Source organism: Epinephelus lanceolatus, chromosome 17 (assembly GCF_041903045.1).
Source record: "Epinephelus lanceolatus isolate andai-2023 chromosome 17, ASM4190304v1, whole genome shotgun sequence".
NCBI classification, from domain to species: domain Eukaryota; kingdom Metazoa; phylum Chordata; class Actinopteri; order Perciformes; family Serranidae; genus Epinephelus; species Epinephelus lanceolatus.
The window spans coordinates 35,582,542-35,604,035 of record NC_135750.1 but is presented as its reverse complement, the minus strand read 5'-3'; the positions used below and the strand labels follow the sequence as shown (position 1 = coordinate 35,604,035).

At 41.6% G+C, this 21,494-nt stretch overlaps 1 protein-coding gene across 2 annotated transcripts in view; it reads left to right on the top strand.

The window, feature by feature from the left end:
• Window positions 1-268: 268 nt before the first annotated feature.
• vrk2 (VRK serine/threonine kinase 2) overlaps window positions 269-21,494 on the top strand; it is a 38,360-nt gene continuing 17,134 nt past the window's right edge. Inside the window, exons 1-8 of one of the 2 annotated variants that reach the window (XM_078176199.1) lie at window positions 269-489; window positions 1,462-1,596; window positions 2,075-2,130; window positions 9,169-9,238; window positions 10,013-10,100; window positions 12,280-12,388; window positions 12,599-12,691; window positions 13,027-13,159. In XM_078176199.1, coding sequence (XP_078032325.1) covers window positions 1,467-1,596; window positions 2,075-2,130; window positions 9,169-9,238; window positions 10,013-10,100; window positions 12,280-12,388; window positions 12,599-12,691; window positions 13,027-13,159 — 679 coding nt within the window. In that variant the 5' untranslated portion in view covers window positions 269-489; window positions 1,462-1,466. The remainder of the gene's footprint in view (window positions 490-1,461; window positions 1,597-2,074; window positions 2,131-9,168; window positions 9,239-10,012; window positions 10,101-12,279; window positions 12,389-12,598; window positions 12,692-13,026; window positions 13,160-21,494) is intronic. The other variant, XM_033613707.2, reaches the window with a different exon arrangement.

Here is a 21,494-nt window from a genome sequence, read left to right as displayed (position 1 = left end):
ATCTGTCAGAAATCTCTGACAAATTCTAAACTGTAAATTTTACAAAGTCAAACAACAGATGAAGGTATAAGGTTTTCATTTATAATTTATGATTTGACAAAAAGAGTTGTCACTTAAACTGATAAAATACATGTACAGCCAATTGAATTGTCAGCATGTTGCTTATTCCCGCCTCTGCTGTTTCACTATTGGCTATCTGGTTGTTGAGAAAGTTTCCCTGGCGTGCCATTGGCTGTGCGGTGTAGCGGGGGGCAACTTTCAGGAAGTGGTGTGATTTTGTTTCTGTTTCTGTGGCGGATAATTGAGGAACGTCTTATGAAGGAATACCGAATAGTTCAGAAAGAGAGTCATGATAAAGTATTCATTACGACAGTTTATGGAAATATTTCTACACAAAAGGCTCAACTAACGACGTAGGGCTTGGACTATCCTCGGAGGTTGGTGCATATTTTAGCATGTAACAGTTAACAGCTAAGTCATATAAAAGAGGTACTTATTAGCTAAGTTAGCCGCTAGTTGTTGCTACTTACGTTGTCCTAACATTGCCTTTTAGCCACCAGAGTTGTTTAAATCCGTAACTGATCAGTCTCGTCTGACTGCAGTGTGTTAAGGTTTTCGGTTGTTGTTACATTCAACTGTCCAGCTTTATCTGTTGTGACTCTTGTGTATCTTGTAATTAAACTAAACAGACAACTGCAAAGTAAGTGTATAGCCATCTGGACATTCACGTAACGTTAACAGTTAATAATGAGGAAAACTAGCCACATCCAGTAAGATAAAATACTGTCCCTCACACTGGACAATAACGCAGCTTGATAAAAGACCAGGCAGCTAACATCTACAATGTGTACTGTGCTATTGCTAATTAGCAATCTTAAGTCAGATTTCTAAAGCTGCCTTTAAATTGTGTAACACTAGAAAAGTGGCAGCATCGGTACAGGGCAATTTTGTACCAGCCAGACCATGTGTTGTTTCATTTTTGTTTTTATATTAGACTGAGTCAAAGTACCTCAGAGGCTTACAGATATGTTCTGTGGTTAGGGATCACAGCCACACTAGAAAATGTCATGCTAAATGTCATGACTTTGGTGGTCATTTTCATGCTGTTTTTTGGTATTATTGTCTCCTCTGAGCTGTAATTGAATGTTTTATTGATGACTTGGATATGGTGTAGGAATTTGTTGTTATTGACATTGTTATCATTATCAGTAGGTTTATTGCTGTTGATTCATTGTTGATTGTTTTGTAGATGGAGTTTATTGGTTTTTTTTTCCTAGTTATTTTCTGTCTTTTTGTCTCTGAATTTTGAATTTTAAATAGATGTATTTTACTTCTGTGGACCCCAGGAAGAATAGTTGCAACCTTTGGTAGTGACTAATGACTAACTTTTATATATTTCCCTAGTATGTAAAAAGTATTTTTCTAATATTTTCTTACACATACTTCCTGAAACTTGTGCAGTTGTCATGGCACCGCCAAAAAAGAGGGCATTACCCAAGCCCCTGCCAGAGGGCTTCATACTGACCGACACAGAGAAGAAGCAATGGAAGCTGGGAAAAATCATTGGTCAAGGTGGCTGTGGGCTGATCTATCTAGGTAATGAGAACACTGTCTGATGACACACATGCACAGTACACACCCTGATCAGTGATGCTGTCACATAAGTATGTACATGCATGCAGACAAGCAGAATAACTTCTTTTGTTTTTACACACAGATACACACATTATGTTTTGGACACACATCCTGATAGGTCTGTTTTCTTTCAGTTGTGAAAGCTGTTCACAGATCAGATTGCTGCAAGAATTTGAATTCTTCAGTTTATGACGTACTTCATATCAGTTTCCTACCCCTCTAATCTATGAAGACCCATCCAGTCAGTAATAAGTCTCAACATTTACAAATCCATTAGTGCTCAACACAGCATTTTGTTATTATTTTCCCCGGTCTTAGATAAACTTAAAGAATCCAAAGGTCTGATCTAATCCAAGAGTTAACACTTAACATATTTTATCACAACTTTGAAGCTTGCATTTTGTCTGATCTTTTCTCACTGTCTTCTGTTGTCCTAAAGCTTCCAATGATGTGGCCAGACCTGTCTCAGCAGACACTGACTTCGTCATAAAATTGGTGAGTACATTTGTGCTGCACACAGACAGCCTATCCATCTTAAAGATGATCAGTTTAACTCATTTCATGTTTATTCATGTATTTAAGGTTTCTACTAGAACATATTTACATACTTTAATGGTCAAAAAACACTTTAACCTCACCACACACTATTATGTCATACTGTGGCCAGAGTAGAAAAAACTGTTGGAAACTTAGTGTTCATAACAGTAGGAAACCTTAGGATTTTGCTCACAGGGATTCTCCTACATGTGTTTAACACATCATTTGAAACTTTGGCCACATTAAATATGAACATCCAATACTGTAACACTCTATATAAGACACAAAATACAGAAAAACACAATATGTCCCCTTTAAAGTACACAATAAAACTATATAGTATATACTACAAAATGCTCTTCTTACTGCACTCTGTACTGGAAACAGAATCAGGTGTTACCATGGTTCCAGACAATAATGCATACAAAAATTGTTTTCAGCTAATTGGCATATCTGCCTTTTTAGTTTCAGTTTCACCAAACATCACGTGATTTAGTTTAGAGTCACTATGAAAAGGCGTGTGAGAAATGTGCAGCAAATGATAACCAAAATAACTTTTGACAACACTGCAAAATGGAACTTAAATAAGTGTGGTGGTTCTGTTTAGGGACAGAAAAGTGTCCTGAGCTGGCACAGATGCATTAATCACTTGTTACTGGATTAAAATGTCCACTTCCTCCTCCGATTAACTGGTTTGGTGTAGCCTTCAATATGTGAACCCTTCATGCAAGAAGGCAAATGATGGCAGAGAGTACAGAGTGACACTGCAGTGGCAGGTTAATTTCAGGCCTTAGAGTATGTTTGGATTAAAATGTAAAATATATATCATATACACCTTCTTGTGCAAGTGATATTTAAGTTTAGCTAATGCTAATGTGAGGCTTCAACATTTGCAGCAGTTCCCTCTCTCCTTCTTTGTGTTACTCTACCTTCATATATCAGCGTGGTAACAGATCCCAGTACAACGAAATGATGGAATTTAATGCTAAAAAGTTAAAAAAAAAAAAGAAGAAGAAGAAAATCTTAGAGAAATAAAATAATCCCAGGATAAGAAAACAGGAGTTCAGACTAAAAACAGACCTGTGTTTAAAAAATGCAGGGGGCTTTGTTTGCTTTAGCAAGTTCAGTTTGAGTATCAGACACCAAAATGCTTCACAGTGAACTTATTTACACCTGGTATTAACATGCATTTTAGGTAATCCTAACACCTGGCACTAGAATTCATCCCAATATGCATCTCTATTGACCACTTGTGATCAGATCTCACTTCCCCCCCTACTACAGGCAAATGAACACGAACATCATTTCTATTTGCAAAGGCCATATACCTTGTGTTTTTTTTAACCGGCGGGTGGTTTGTTGTGCTATACACACACAGCGACAGAGTAAAGTTTTAGCATCAAATGACTGCTAACTAAAGGTTATTAATGCGTTTAACAACAGACTCGAGCTGTTGAACTGTCAAGTGTGACTTGTTAGGACCGTTTCACTAGCCTGGTAAAACCATCCTGATCTTATGAGCTCATATTCTATTTCGCTCCGCAGATCAGTCTGGCCATGCAATCATTAAGGCGCACTCTGGCATCAGTTAAAGCTTACCAGGCCAATCACAACCATTTATTACTTTGGGGCGGGCACGTCATCAGAATAGGAGGGACAAGGAGCGGAGTGAATGCATTTCGTAAACAACCAATAAGGCTACTGATTTTGAAACTGCCATGGTAAATGTGTTGAACAAACTGGAATGTACATTTTCTTTAAAAGCAGAACAAACGGCTGCACTGAAAGCTTTTATTGAAAAAAAGGATGTGTTCGCTGTCCTTCCTATGGGGTTTGGTAAAAGTTTAATTTACCAACTGGCTCTGTTGATCGGGAAAAAGATGGGACTCAGTGAAAACCCAGTGGCTATAGTTATTTCTCCGCTAGTTGCTCTCATGGAGGAGCAGGTCAGGGAAGCGACCAAGCTGGGAATCACAGCCATTCAACAAAGTCCACAGTGAGGAGGAAATCCGCAAACACGGCAACACTCTTTCCCAGACATCATCACAGCTCATCTCCGCTGCAGCTTGCTGGTCTGTTTGCAGTGGCGTTGTGCTAGCCTACGTCACACGTTTCGTTTACTCTGATTGGTTTTCCGTCTTTCCAGTTGTGTGAAGGGGCACTTTGAGTGACAGCTGTTGATACCGCCCCTCGGGAATAGAGGAAATGTAAACTCCGTGTCCAGACCCATTCACGTTTTGCGAATTGGGTCTGGCAACGCCAGGCTATCGTTCCACAGCTGCTGCGGTGTTAGCTTGCGCTAATCGTGCAGATGTTGAATCGGGGTGTAAAGTTTCATCACGATACGCTATTATATCGCTTCTTTGGGCAAAGATACGATATTTTCCAATATTACAAAGTCTGCTACAATACAATTCCGAGTCGATAAGATTCAGGGGTCTGCGATAGATATTAAATATTAAATGCCTATTTAATGCAGTCTGTTTTACTTTGGGCCATAAAACACATAAACAACACATGAATAATAAATGCAGTAAAGTTCACATGAACTGACTCCACTAACACAAGTAAAACAGCAAATGGGATAAGTTAACCTTCAGGGCTTTCTGTCAGAGAGACCTTTGTGGAAGAAATCTTTTCATTTTAACCCAAACCATTGTCTTTTTCATAAAACATCAGGAATATCTGGCATAAAGACCTGAAGCAAAACTTCTCCAAACAGCCATAAGACATGGATTAACAACACAATCATTTGACAAAAGTATCACATTCAGCTCAGTAATAACTGTCAAGTTTCAGAGACAAAACAACAGTTTTTTGCCAATCACCCATTATTAGCTTAAGCAGGTTTACATTGCAAAAATTAGCCTAGCGCCTAGCTGACTTTTTTTCCTCTACTCATAGCTTAACAAATTACATGTAACGTTATTATTTTTCTTACTCACCGGTGGTTTAAGTCACTGCATCTCATGACAGAACAGCACGGTTGAATTTCAGCCTTTATGCATGTTTTTTCAGCCAAACAGTGTTGAAACAGAACAGCTAATGTTACTAGAGCAAGAAGTTAGTGGAGTGAGACGCTTGTCCAGGCAGGTAACACTACGTTGTGTTTTATCTCGTAACATCATTGTTTACATACGCTGATTTATTCCCAAGTAAATAACGTTATCCTCATCGTCTTTCTCTTGGCTGCTTGCTATCTGCCTGCCGCTGTTTGACAGTAACACAGACTTTCAAAATAAAAGACTATGCGAAAGATGACGATATTGATAGATGTTTTCACTTTGCATCGATGATATTGGATCATTGATCATTAAATCGATATATCAATCCGCATCGATGGATTGTTACAACCCTAATGAGATGAGAGTGCCTCTGGGGTACAGTTGCTACTAGGGCTGGGCAGTATATCGTGTTTTTACAATATATCGATATATTTTCAAGCAAGATATAAATTTAGACAATATCGTATATATCGATAAAAGGTCAAGTTGCAAAGGTCAAGAGAAATAAACATTTATTTAACAAGAATATTTAGGAATGCAAAAAAGAAAATTTAAATATCCGAAAGAACGTATAAATATTGAAATAAATAAATAAATACAAAAAAATAGACTCTCAGTCTCACTGTCAGGTGTGCAGTTAAGTTGGTCGTATTCGCTCTTTTTGTTGAGATGGTTTTAGAACAAACCCGGCACACTGGCTCGTCAAATTACTGGGCTCGCCTCTGTAATTTGGTTTAAATCCAAAATACTCCCACACAGGGGCCGTGGCATTTGGTTTAGGAACAAGTTCCCTGTCTTTCTCTAAAGGTGTGGACACACCAAACCGACATCAAAGAACTAGCGGTGACGAAAGTCAACTGTTGTATCGTCTACGTCGTCTCATGTCGCCTCACGTCGCCCTGTGTCAGTTGCATTTGAACACACTACGGACTACATCCGACAGCCAAGTAGCACGTACGTTCTGTGCCTGCATGAGAGAGAGTGGAGTGAGAGAGTGGTACATCCTGTCAGCTGAGGGGGTTTCCTATCTGTGCAACAGAGCACCGCAGCACCTCCACAGACTATTACATTCAGACGGTCCTGGTGTTTCCTCCACAGGCTCCACTTCGCTCACCTTCACTCAGCTGCCCGATAAACCCGCTGCTTCTTCCCACTTTAACCTGGATAACAAACCAGGTCTGGGTGCTCCGGTTGGATCCAAACGGAGAGCCGGGGCTAGCTCAGAGACTAGCGGAGGCTAACTGGCTGTGCTTCCCTCCGGTCACGCTGCGGCTAACGCTCCGGTTTGTTATTAAGGTTAAAGTGGGAAGATGCAGTGGGTCTGTCCAGCAGCTGAGTGAAGTGGAGCCTGAGGAGGAAGCACCTGTTAGCCCCAGTTTCACTACAGGCAGATTCAGGCGCTACAGGGGTGAGGAAATAAAATCCGAACAGCCAATCAGAGTGATCTCTCTCACCGACGAGCTCCGCTGCCGATTCAACATGCTCAGTGTCGATGGCCGAAAAGCCATTGACATTGAAGTGCCAACGGTGTGGGACACACCGCAAAAACTAGGCCGACAGATGCTCACCAACGGCCCGACTTTGGTCAACGGCCGACTGTCGGCTTGGTGTGTCTGGGCCTTTACGCTTAACTCTTTGTTTTTTTTCTCCACCTCGTCTCCTCCTCACGAAGATCACAGTGTGTGTGCAGTCCATAGCCCCGCCTCCCCCACAGAGACAAAGACACTCGATGACAAGAGCTTTCCCTCCGTTCATTACGCTATTGAACCAACTCACCTGGCTGCCAGACGATGCACAGCAGTGAACGCTCTTGCTGTCCAGTCTCTTTGGTGGAGAGAGACAAGGAAAACAAACACGCATGAAAATGGCAATTACTCACGGCTGGAAAAGTTACCGTCTCCCTTTTAATTTACCGTGCAGTTAACTGACTTACTGCATATCGCGACAGGCCTAAAGTTACCGCAGCATCACACCTACAATACTGTGGGCCTTTTTGCTCTGTAACTTTTAGCCACATCCAGTAAAGCCATACCGTGGCGATTTCTGTTTCTGTTATCAGTTTAGACGTGCGATGCCACGCAGAGCTGCGCAGCAACTCCTTCTCCGGAGTAGGTCCAAAAGCCAGGCCACCCGCCCTTAAGCTGGTGGCGGTGGCGTCTCGCTGACCGCAGCCAACCCCCGACCACCCCGTTTCTACCCCCCAAACAAGCCGCGTGTGAGACTCTACTCACCTCTGTCTGCAGGAGACCAGAGAGAAAGGTGTCTTTAAAAGTCTTTGTGTGTTCAGCTCTCAGTTCTTTTGCAGCTTCTAACTGAATCTCTGTGGTTTGGAGTTTAGCTTCTCTCCTGTGTCCTGTTTTTACTTTAGATATCTGCTTTATTTTACTGTTTATGTTCACTATCCTCAGTATTAGAAGTTGTGTGAAGCTGTTGCTCGAAAACTCAACATTTCCTTATTTTGCTGCTTCACAATAAAAGTTTTTACGTAACAAATTAACGGGGAACTTTTATATTTAAGACTCTATAAGAATTAAAATGTTTATTAATGAATTTGCGCAACTTTAATAGTGGCTCTTTTTCAGTTAAGACAAGTCTAATAATATGGCAGGGAGGAAGAGTAAAATCAGAAACAGCCATATTGAGATGTTGATGAAGAGCTGCAGACAACAGGCTCTTACTGCACCTCTGCAAACAGCTCACCTCCAACAGGTAAACTTCTTTTACCTGCCCTGCTGTGGAAAAACACATGCAGCAAAAACAACAGGGGACTTTAGCTGTGGATCAGTTTGCAACTGAACATGTAGCCCACATAGTAGAAAATACTAGGATATATATTGTGTATCACCATTCAGCCTGAAAAACCAGGATATGAATTTTTGTCCACATTGCCAAGCCCAAGCCACTACTACTGGCTGGTAGTCAATAAGTACGTACGTCATCTGAGTCGGCAGCCCTTCAGTGTGGCCCAGGATACATGAGCATACACACTTCTGAAAGAATGTGGCCCTATGCAGCCCAGACCACCTCTGAATATGATTAGAGCAATAGGATCTCAAGATCCACTGAGGACGCATTTGGTGCATCCACACCTGTATTTAGAGCTGTCCACTTGTGATCTGCTCACCAAGGACACATGTTAATACCAGGTGTAAAAAGGGCCAGTGATTTGTATTACACTGAGACAGGATTTTACAACCACAGAAAAGCTATAATTGCCAGGTAAATAGCAAAAATTTGCTGTTGATGTTGCATGATGAAGTATACAGCCAGGAATGTGACTTTAAACATATTTGATTGCTCAAGTTTTGATTGCCATTGCAGCGAAAGTTGAGTCTGGTTCAACTTTTTGCTGGAGGACTGCATTTTTTTAACTGGCCCTATTCAAATTCAAGTTTGAATGAAACCTTTTGAGGATAGTCTTCAAAAATCCAAATCTATTTTTAATGTTCCTACATAGACCATGAACTACTGTAAGTTCTCAAAAAATAAATTGCACGTAAAGCTGTTAATGGCCTCTCACTCACTCTACAACTATTAAATGTACAAGTAATTGCACTTAGATTTGTATGGAAGGTCATTTGTCTCTCTCATTCTATCAAAGAGTATTGTGTTGTGTTGAGTACTTAGTGTTTACTTGTATTTACGCCCTTGTTTTCAGGGAAGGGGAAACAAAGGAATGAGAGAAGTGGTTCTTTGTTTACTTAGTTGAATCAAAATGGTGTGCCATGTGTTGGGGTGCCATGAACCATCGAGGAATTTGATTCATCCATCTTTGATTTAAGGGACGTGAGAACAGAGACAGCTTTGTAAAGGAACAGAATGCACAACCAGTTTTATTTATACAAGTGGGTTGATGCTTATTAGTTGGGACACTAACTTCTCACACCCCAATTTGTGATGAATGTAAAGACATGTTTTGACATTTTTGTCTCGCCTTGTGCTTCTTTAACGCATTATAATGAAACTGGTAATAATATGCTTCTATGTGCAGGAGTACCATGAGAATGGCCCCCTGTTCTCCGAGCTCAAGTTCTACCAGAGGGCAGCCAAACTGGAGAGCAGTGAGTAGCACCACCCGTCCAGCGTCCCGGCAGCTCACTGGAGCACAAGTGTGTTTGACTGATGAAGTGGCCGCAGACACAGAGGCTTTGCTGCCTGCAGCACAGTAATTAATAATAAGCCAAAGCAAACATGCACCTCAGTGGCAGTTAGCCCCCCTCTCTGCGCTTGTCTGAGCTCTCCAACGCCTTCGTTTGGAGAGGTGCAAGTGAGAGGAAGCCACTCACACGTAATGATGCCCGGGCCTCCGCTGAGCCCCTGACCACCTGCCAGTCTGGTTGAGCGCCAGTCAGGCCAGCCGCCATCGAGCCCTGAGCCAGGCCCACTGCTTTGTCTGGGGCCTCTGTGTGTGTGTTTGCAGTTGTGTGTTTGTACCCTCAATAGTGTAAGATTGATATTTGTATGCACGCATTATTACACTTACAAGGACAGATTGGAATTCTGGAGAAAACATTTCCCTACTTTTCTTAGAGTTTTAGGGCTTTTATTCAGACTCCTCTTGGAATGTTAGACTGGGGGTCAGTCAAGGTTAGGGAATGATTAGACTCTCAAAGTGTTGGGAGTAACATCAAAAGTTCTTCTAGTTGCCAACCATTCCCTTCAGACTGACTGTCAGAACAACAAAGTCGTCCTTTCTCAATACAGCCATGGTTTTGAGTTCAGTTTAGATGTTGGTTTGACTCCTGTAATTCAGTTTTTTCAGACACAGCAGGAGTATAAAAGCAGAAATGTATGAACACGCAATGACAATTATCCCTCTTCTGATCGTGTTCCAGTGCAAAAATGGAAGAGGAGCAGGAAACTGGACTTCCTGGGCATCCCAACGTACTGGGGATCAGGACTGGCTGAATATAATGAACTCAGGTATTGACAAAGCCAGCACTTGCTGGACAATTCAGTATATTATAAGATGAGAACTGCAATACATGTCTGCTCCCTTTTTGAGTGTAAAAACAACATCATTTTCTCTGCATTTTACAGTGTTACTGTGGGTTTGTTATGCCTTCACGCCAATGATATGACAGCGGCATTATTTTTTCCCATTGTCCGTCTGTCTGTCCGTCCGTCTGTCTGTCCGTCCATCTGTCCCATTCTTGTGAACACGATATCTTAAAAACAGCTTGAGGGAATTTGGCACAAACATCCACTTTAAGTCAAGGATGAACTGATTTGAATTTGGTTGTCAGAGGTCAAAGGTCATGGTCACTGTGACCTTGCCTGTTGCATTCTTATAAATGCTGTATCTCAAGAATATTTTGAGGGAATTTCTTCAGATTTGGCACAAACCTCTACTTGGACTCAAGAATGAACTGATAAGCATTTCGTGGTAAATGGTCAAAGGTCACTGTGACCTTGCGTCCATCTTATTTTATGAATGTAATATCTCAAGAAGGCCTTGAGGTGTTCCTCAAATGTGGCACAAATGCCCACTTGGACTCTAGAAAGACCTGATTAAAATTTGACCATCAAAGGTCAAAGTCATTGTGACCTCATAAAACATGTTTTTGGCCATAGCTCAAGAATTCATACACTAATTATGACAAAATTTCACACAAATGTCTTATAATAGATAAAACAGTGTAGGGACCCTAACCCTATACCCAAAAGGTCAAAGAACACTTTCTGGCCACTATTTAATGTCATATCGCAGGAACAGAAGGGGATACATTTGGTCAGATACTGAATTGGTGACACTCATCTTGAAACTATGCTGATTGTATAGATCTTCTGTGCTGTCGTGGGGAAGATGTGTGTGAAGCATCCCTGTTTTCACAGACATAGATGTAAACTGAAACTGCAACTTAACAGGTTTGTGGAGGCATTAAACTGCAAGGTAGTAATTCTAGTTTTAAACTGGCATCACTAATCAAATGGACGAAGTTGTTGGAACAGTGTTGTTTGGAGAAAATCTCAGTACTTTCAAAGAAATTTCAAGTAAATTCTGGGGTCTGGTGGGATGTATTTCCATCTAACAGTTAATCAAAAATGTTACAAGGGTGGTTTTGCCCTCCTAAGAGTGTATTTATCTGCTTTAAACTCAGGTTTGAAGGCAGTCACATTCTCAGTCACAGCTGGGTGGGTGAGAGTTAACTTTCAAGGTTAGTTTGTAGTGGTTTGCCTTTGTGTAATTCTTTTGACCACAAGTGAGAATTTTAACCAAAGATCTTCTTATGTGTTGACTCATCCTGTTTCAGGTGAATTATATTTTTGTATTTTTTACCTTGGAAGAAGGCTTCAGAATGAGTTCAGGAGTTCAAACTTTAGTTTTTATTTTCCAATAGAGTGGTGCAGGAATGAGTCCTAAAACCCGGAAATGAGTTAGCAATTTAGCCCTCCCAGTTCCCTCATCTCAAAGTCAGTGTTTGTTTGTTTTTGTTAGTTGGCTGAAATAAGGTCTGAGGTTAACACAGGATTAAGAGACTTTCACGTTTTGTTCAACCACAAAAAATATGTCACTAAATAACCCACATGTAAATTTTCAAGCCTTTACATGTCTTAAAAAAGACAGTTGCTAACAAGTGGCTACATGAGATTACAGAGCATCATCACGCGGGACAGTGGTGAGCATGGTTTTACAGCTTTGTTGTTGTGGTGGTGACTTTTAAGTCATGTGACTGTGGTGTAGATTGTCTACAGCTTAATATTTGCTATGTACTTGTGGCTATTGCATTTATGCTTAAAAAATTATAAGTGGTGTTCTAACTATCTATCTGTCCGTCCGTCCATCCATCCACCCATCCATCCATCCTGACTGTTTTACTTAATGCTAAACTCTTTTAAAAATATATGTTATAATCGTTGTGACTTCCATCCCTCCATTATCTACAAGGGAATAGTTGCAGTTTCTGATGACATTCCACCATAGCATTTATTGCATGGTCGTTTAAACTCTCTAATTTCTGGTATGTCTGATTTTAACCTTTTATGGTTTATTTTGCAGTCAAAAAGCCATCTCCATGTCAGGAGGTAGGACATGGGGTTTTATTCAGAATCAGGAAAAAAAAAAGATTATGACCTCCTGATCGTTTCCTCTCCCACCCAGGTATCGTTTCATGACCATGGACAGACTGGGCAGTGACCTTCAGAAAGTCTGCGAGCGCAACAAAGGTCGACTGAAGAAGGCTACCGTTCTCCAGCTTGGTCAAGAACTGGTAAGATCATTTTCATAGAAAACTTAATGGAAGAAGCAGGGTGGAGCTGGAGCTTAAGGGCCACTTTAACAGATAATGACCTTGCTTTAAGATCTTTAAGAGCTCACACCTCTGACACCGTGCATTCACTTCTGTGTCATTACAACCTTCTTCTCATTATAATTGTCATTCTTGTTTTTGTGTGTGTTCTCTCTGTTTGGCCTGTGTCAGGTGGATGTACTGGAATATATTCATGAGAACGAGTATGTCCATGCAGACATTAAAGCTGCCAACCTCATGTTGGGTTTCAGAGACCCTGAACAGGTTAGTCCACTGTAGATCACTAATTGTCCTGTATGTATTATTATTCATCTGGCCAGCAATGAGAGGCTCAGAAAGTTCCCAATCCCAAACACTCACATATTATACTATTTTTAATGGATTGATGGAACTGACACCTGCATTTCACTAAAATCATATTTTATGATTTAATTGTAACAAATAAATTGATGGAATTGTTAGCATAGCAGTGAAGTGTGCTCTTGTCTATAGAATACACACTTTATGTATATGATGCAATGTGTGTGTGTGTGTGTTTGTGTGTGTGTGTGTGTGTGTGTGTCTGTGTGTGTGTGTGTATGTGTGTGTGTGTCCTGTAGGTCTACCTAGCAGACTATGGACTGTCCTACAGATACTGTCCCGATGGAGTCCACAAAGAATACAAGGAAAACCCCAAGAAGGGCCACAATGGAACCATTGAGTACACCAGCATTGATGCTCACAAAGGACTTGGTAAGCCTTCCAGTTCGAACGCAGATGAACACATAAGAAAAAAAAAGCCAGCCATAAAGCAAAAAATTCACCTAAAACTGTTAACGTATGCTCAGGGAATCTGTCAGCTGGTATATGAAGCCATGTGACTCGTAAACGTTGCACATATACATTTGTTACACACAGAATATGCCACATTGCAGAAGATAAGGATGCTCTAACTTCAGTTTCACTGTGACATTGAGTTCAGGCTGGGGTTGGCAGTATTATTTTGGCGTCATTGGGCAAAAAACAACGTTGAGTATCTTATAATTTAAGTGGCCTGAAAGAAAACTAGGTTTCTGTACCTTTTCTCAGCTCTGCTCTAAGGCTTTTGAAAAGCTAGGCTGTGATGGGAGACATTGGTCAATCACAGGTCGTTTCAGAGAGAGGGCGTTGCTATTGGCTGTTCTACAAGTGCAGGTGTGTGTGCACGTCCCTTTGAGATGGTGAAAGCTAGATGCAGTGAATCCTGCAGAAAAAGTTGCTATGTCAGCATTGGCAACAGCTACCTAAACTTCAAAGCAACCCAAAACAGGAAGACTGGCTAATCAAAAAAAGGGTCACTAAAAGAGTTTGACAGTAAATGCAATAAAACACATGTCAGTATTGCCAAGCCGTCTCAGAGATGGAGAGAAAATGTTGCTAATAGTTTTGCCTTCTGTTAACCGGAGCCAAAGCTCACGGCTGCAGCTTAAGTTCATGTTCCATTTTAAAAGGATACCCGCCACAAAGCAATTCATTCACAGCACGACTACACTGTAAAACATTTGGGACAAAGTCCTTAGTCCTCTTTAAGTGCAAAATTTCCTGTTAAAGTTCAGCCAAATTAAACATGAAACTTAAGCAGTCTGAGTAAGCCAACTCAAGAAGGTTACTTCCAAAGTGACAATCTTGTCTTTCCAAATTTCATCTTGTTTTTTTCCTTGGCGGTGTTTTCTTGCTGACTTGGAGTGGATATGTCCTTGTAGGTGAATTGCCAGGACACCACCAGCAATAAACCTACACACAACCACCAGGACAAAGATACCCATTGATACTGTATGTCTTTTTCAGAGTCCTGATTTTACTTCTAGTGATTTTGGTATTTAGTGTGTGTGGGAAGAATCACAGGTATTCACAATTCCCAGTATTTAGGTATTTTACAGTATCTATATTAACCCTGCCGTAAGCGCCGTCCTTTTAGTTGGCAGGTTTTGTTTGTCAATACATGTAAAAGAGTCTCGTCTCTCCGCCCCGCTGCCCTCCGCCTCTCTCGGCTGATATTGGGAACACATTAACTGGCAAATTGCCTACATGCTCCCTCTCTTCATTGACCATCGATTCCCCATCCGCAGCCCCTGCTGAATTCCCCAGTACCGTCTCTGTTTAACAATTCCCTAATTAGCTAGAGTCATAACCTGCATCGTGTATTCATCCCCCATTAATTAAGGGCTTTGATGTTTGGTTAGAGGGAGGCCCGAGCCACAGATAACCTCTATGAGCTCCACACCGACCAACTCCACTACCCTCCAGTTCAATATTGTGAGTTAGCATGGCTCGGACTGCCTAATCGCTGTGGTAGTGTTTCTATCAACATGATCAATAAGTAAAAGAGGGGCAGAAAATGTCTTGTCAGCGGTAAATATCAAATGGATGCCATGTCAATTTTAATATGATTTTAAAAGAGTGGGAGAAAGGCGAGCTGTGAAAATTGTGATACACCTTTTTGCTACTTTACATGAAAGAACATAAAGTAAAAGTAAGCATCTGTCTTTCTACCAAGTGCTTTAATTGGAGATATAACAATGCTGCAAGCTTGACAGAGTTAGTCATTGTTTTAAACACAGATCCATTCCCATAGTACACTAGTCCTTCAAAGAATTCAACAAACCTCCAGCTATGGGAAGAAAACACTAAAATATTTATCTTTCTGGGCTCGTATTCACAAAGATTCTCAGAGTCCTCTCAGAGAGCTCCTAACTTAGCCTAAAAATTCCTAGCAAGGAATCTTAGCTTAAGAGTGATTCAGGAAGTTTCTGAGAGCAACTCTGAGCAAGGAGGGGACAGAAACTTTTATCTTAGTGAGGAGGTGTGGTTGACCCCGTTGCTAGGTATGACACAGTCTTCTTAAAGCTGTGATTGGTTGTTACAAAAAAAAAAAAAAGCACTCCTAGTAAGGAATGGACAGTGAAATCAACCGATCATAGAACTTAGACTGTATTAAGAAATGTGTAATCATGAAAATAATTTTATGTCATGATGATGAAACTCAGCAAAATTAAATTAATTGTTACACAGCTTCAAAATGTTCTGAATGTAGGCTATCTCATTCACATGCCAATTATTATAGCCTATTGATTTGCTTATTGTTATGTTTACTCGCCATGCTGGTAATTTTACTAGGCTACTTAATCTATTTGATAGCCTATTAATGGTGGACGCAGACTCAGCTGTCAGCAATTACTGTGATTGCTGGCCTCCTTGTAAAAAGCGGTTTGATTTGGCGGAATGACCAAAACAACAAATGAAATGGAGAAAAAAGAATGAGAAAGCCGAACTGGACAGAAGAGCAGTGCCTGCTGTTTGCGCAGCTCGTGGAGGAGAACAAAGGAGTTTTAAGAGGGAAATTCGGTCCCGGGATCACGGCACAAGGGAAGAGGTAGACTTGGGAGCGCATTGCCCAACAAATCAATGCGTCATTCCCTCTCCTTTTACACACAAGCGATGAGTGTGAGAAGCACCGGTATGTGCTGCAATCCAAAGTGGGCGTTATTGCGTTACCACGCTGGGTGGGAAAAGTAAGTTAATCCCTGATGAGGTCAACCACAAACATTATCCCTGCACTATCACGCCGGTAGCATCTTATTAAATCACTGTCGTTCAATATACGGAGAATATCTCTCCTTCATCTCCGTCTTTCCGCCATCTTCTCTGTTTAAGACACTCTTAGGCTTCGTAAAAGTCCTCCTCCCTCCTCTCAACAGTTTTTCACCTTAGGAGCTCTCTTAAGGCCTAAGATGCTTTGTGAATTACTTTTATCTTACCAAGGGAAAATTCTAAGAAAAATCTTAGAATTCGAGGAATTCTAAGATTTTTCTTAGAATGACGTCACTAAGAGCTACTTTTAGTAGGATTCTTTGTGAATACGGGCCCTGGATATTAGAAGAATTTAGACTTTTCCTCTATAACCCCATTTGAATTTCTTTCCCAACTTTCCCAACTTTTATGGCATTAAAATTAAGGTACTTGTATAAGTTTACAGACAATTTTTGCCAATCACCATTATTAGCTTAAACCCTTGCTAAACACTTGCTTTTATTGCATGTATGTAACGGGTTGTTGTCAACCTGAGTGATGTCCACTTCACCTGTGTCTCCTCTATGTCAACACTTAACCCCCACTGTACAAAAATGGAGCCAGAATGGTGATGTCATTTGAAGTCAGAGGCCATGTAGTGGTGATCTCCGGGGGTGTTGAGTTCCCGCCCAAACACCTGTCTGACCAATCGTGAGCAGCGCCATTGATGGCAAGCACACCGATTGGCATACTGTCGATCATGATGGCAAAAACCATTTCTATAGCATCAAACTAATTCAAACCAAACCTAAAAAAATGAACACTTGAACAAACATCAGTGTGGTAAGAACCACTGAAAATGACAGAAACCATCTTTAGGAGAACTTTATTTGACTTTTACTTTAGGTTTATAGTTTGGCTCATGTCCCATCCACTAACATAGAAAGGGTGGGGTTTGTGAGCTGTACTGCAGCCAGCCACCACATGGTGATTGTGAAGTTTTAGCTTGAGTTCTGGAAAGCTGTCATGCCGGCCATATTTATATAGTCTATGGTGTGGACAAGCAAAGCCCCGCCCTCAGTTAAATACAGAGAAGAGGATTTTCTTCAGCTGGCTGGAGGGACTGAAAGGGTCTGGTTTGCTGTAGTAGTATTATTAAGTTAAATGACCATCACCACTAATAACAACCTACTTGCTGTTGTATGGCATTTCCAGTAAATATCACAACATAAAATCTGTTGTGTTTTAAAAGCACAAATGAAAGACAGCAAGTAGCATACTCAACCCACTTTTTACATGATTATGTCTCCAGTCTAATCCCGAGCACAAAGCTGATAAGTACAGTAAGTGCATATTAAAGGGTTTCAGTGTGGTTGGAGGGTGTTCAATGTAGTATGATAACCTGACGCTCACTTGCTGTCAGAGCACACACAAAATATACACATTTGAATAGTAATTTCAGCATTTCATTAGTATAAACTAATGTATCAACTCCCGAATTTCATTCCAGCAGCCTTACAGGATATTGTCATCTTTGAGTGTTTTCAACTGCGCATGGAGATTATGACCGAGGACCAGACCCTTATCTGCCCCTCTATGACCTGATAGCACCAATCCCCACAAAGATGTTGACAGGTTGCCATGGTGAGGTTTGGTGATGCAGCTGGCGAATGGCAGGCCTTTGAACCTTGAGCTAAACGGTGTAATTACCACCATTCGGTGGGCGTCCATCGGACAGAAGACGACAGGACTGTGAAGCAGAAGGGTTAAGAGTGTGACACTACAGCATGCTTTAGGGAATCTGAATAACAATAGGAGATAATTAACAACAACACAATCGCTGCCGCCTCACCTCCCTGTCTAAAGCATGTAGAGAACGTGTAAGGTGCGTGTGTGTGTGTATGTGTGTGTATTTATGGGGGTGTTATGTATTTATGTATTGTGCGTCTCTCAAGCATGTCCAGACTGCCTCTGAGAGCTGTTTATGTGAACACACGTGCATATCTCTTTGCACTGTCCTGGGTCTTTCCTCATATGAGGGTGAAATGCATTAAATCCAGAAGAGCAGACACACAAAACACTATTATGAGCTTTGATAACGTGCTCAGAGCACGCACAGAGGGCAGCAACGCTTAATGTAGTCGTTGATCTTTTTAATTGTTAATCTATTACGGCACTCTGGGAGTTGCACCACTTTTTCCAGTGTCAGTATCACATGTATTTTTCATCTTTATTCTCCTTTAACGGGCTCTCAGTAGCAATGAAGTGTTGTGCAATTATTTACAACAATAGGAAGCCACATTGTAACACTGGCTTAATGCACACTTTACACCCACAAGGGCAAACACACCCAACTCTTATTATCAGAGTTGTTGAGATGTAGTGTAACTAACAATGGCGGTGTCATATTTAAACCTGACGTATGGTTGACACTTGATGCTATTTTTGCTGCATGTTTGTGCGTACCCGTTTGGTTTAAAAGTAATATGAAAGTCAACGTAGTTTTCTTGGGGGAAATGTCTGTGCTTTGCTCACTCTGAACAGGGATTTAATAGTTCATTCAAGTAGTTTTATTACTGACTTTATAGTCTGTGCATTTTAAGACACCCTCAACCTAAATTCCATATTCTGACTACACACTGTTTTTGTCTGTAGAAATAATCACTGAACAGATTAGTCAGATTAAGTATTCAGCAGGTGTGTTTACATGTAGCCTAATATTCCACTAATAATCACAATAATAGCCCAGTCAGATTAAAAATGCCTCATGTAACCACATTGAGATTGTAACCACAGATTGGAAGGAATTTTTGGGTTGGAAGTTGGGGTATAAACCTTTGATAAATCGTTCAGTTGGATAATATTAGTGCCTAATAGGGACGCACTGAATATTCGGTAACCAAATATATTTGGCTGAATATTGCAAAAAAAACACACATTCGGTATTCGGTGGAATAAGTTAAAAGCAAGGCCGAATAATAGTGGCGTGTTTTGATAACGCAATTAAACAGCGTGCCTTGACGGGCGGATTAAATGTCGGCAGTGTGGCGATTCGTCCATCAACGCACTCGCATTTGTGACTAAAAATAGTTTTGAGCGAGCAAAATAGGCTTAAATCATTCAGCATGCTGTGCGAGCAGCCTACAGATTTCAACCAGCAGCAGAAACGAAAGGCGAATCCCATCGGTTGTGGGTTGAACGGGGGTCACAGACACAGACAGTAATGTATTCCTGTCAAATACAGCAGCCATCGGCTTACCAGCGACTGAGAAGTCGGCTCCAATAATATCCTCTTCTTGGTGTCATGACTGCCCAGAAGTACCTGAACAGCTGAGCCAGCCGAACACAGACCGTACGTGATGTGTCAGAGGAGAAACAAGCCATTAACGGCCCACAACCCTCACCGCACTTTAGGAACTGTTCGTTACTTATGAAGGGACTGTCAGGGGAGGAGGGTGGCTGGTTGACTCTTATTTTATTTATTTGTTTTATTTTGATCCCCCCTATGTTCATCACTCATTGATGCTGTTTTTGAAGTATGAATAAGTCAATAAGTAATTTATTCCATTGAGATATCAGTGATGTATTATAGAAAAGTGATTTATCTTTTTATAATGACAAAAGGCACATCTGCCTCATTTTCGCTGTGGTATTGTGATAGCCTGAGTGTCAGACTGAAGCTCCCAGAACCTTCAGTCTGACATGGCTTCCATTGAAGGCGATTTACAAGGGGGAGGGAATTTGATTTTTTCCCTAACCAATCAGTAGAGATCAACGACTCACCCAGAATCTGACGTCATTAGTATCCATGCCTCGGGGGTGCCGAAAACAAGCGAGCATTCCCCGTTTAAAATGTCTCCGTCATCGTGCACGCCCAGCTTAAATCCAGTTTAGCAGCTTCCTTAATTTGGTCCTCCATTAACGCGAGTAGTGGCGAAATACCTCGATAGTATCGTTAATGTGGTCTGTAGGATCTGTAGCAGTCGCCATTGTTGCTATCCTCACCAGTTACCCACCGGTGTACAGCTTGACATCAGCGTGGCGCTGATTGGCTAATCGCTAGACCCCCGGCATTCATTGGTCCGTCCATCGTTTGGACGAGATAAATCGCAAATTCATTGCAGTATGCCAAACCAGAGATGCAAGCCTACTCAGTTGAGTGGGCGGGGTCTATGGTCTGGAACCAGGCTAGTATTGTGATACTACTCAGAACCATAATATTTTCGTTGGTATCGTACAGTGGGTCCCAATTTTGGTACCGTGACAACACTAATCTGGAGGGGTTCATCTGCAAAAACGAATGAAAAACTAAACTTCGGTATTCAGTACTCGGTATTCGGCCAAGCGCTTAATATTATTCGGCTTTGGCTTCGGCCACAAATTTTCATTTCGGTGCATCCCTAGTGCCTAATAACCATGTAAATGCTTAATCTGATTGTTTATCTCTGGTTGGAATAAATATAGTTTTTCTGTGTATGTTTGCCTCGCATGGGGTTAACACGAAGTTAAGTTGCTGGTGTGTGTGCCATATACAACTTGCCGCAATGGATGTTTCTACGAGCCACCCACTGCTGATTTTTTTGCTAGTACCTCATTCTCATGTGAGTGCTCTGATAAATAAATTTATTATTTTCTTTTGAAACGGTGGCCTTATTGGAAGCCGTACACAAGATGCATCTTTAACCACTTGGAAAAGCCAACTTTCGAGAGCGTGGCAGCAAGTTGCATTTGAGGTTGCTAAGCAACCTCAACAAGCACCATATCATAGCCTATTTACCTGAAGTTCTGAGTGCCTAGCTGATCTTTTTCCAGGGGCTGTTTGTGTGTAGGCCTGTTGTTTGTGTGACAGATGTTAAGCTCTGGTAGCCTTGCACTAAAATGATCAACTTCTTTTCCATATTTATCACAAACTGATATTTATGGAGCTGGGTGCGGTGGTGCGCACCTGTAATCCAAGCTACCGGGAGGCTGAGGCTGGCGGACCGTTTGCGCTCAGCAGCTCTGAGCTGCAGTGGACTATGCCGATCGGGTGTCTGCACTAAGTTCGGTATCGATATGGTGCTCCTGAGGGAGCTCGGGGCCACTAGGTCGTCTAAGGAGGCTGGAAATGGAGCAGGTCAAAGCCCCCGTGCCGCAGCAAGAGGGTTCCCGGTTCGGTGTGGGAGCCCTTCTGTGTGGAGTTTGCATGTTCTCCCCGTGTCAGCGTGGGTTCTCTCCGGGCACTCCAGCTTCCTCCCACAGTCCAAAGACATGCAGATTGAGGATAGGTTAATTGATAACTCTAAATTGTCCATAGGTGTGAATGTGAGTGTGAATGGTTGTCTGTCTCTATGTGTCAGCCCTGAGATAGTCTGGCGACCTGTCCAGGGTGTACCCTGCCTCTCGCCCAATGTCAGCTGGGATAGGCTCCAGCCCCCCCGCGACCCTCAAGAGGATGAAGCGGTTAGAAGATGGATGGATGTATATTTATGGATGAAAGGAAAGACATCTGTTGGCTGTGATTAGTTGGTCCTCATCACATGACATGTGTGTGACATGT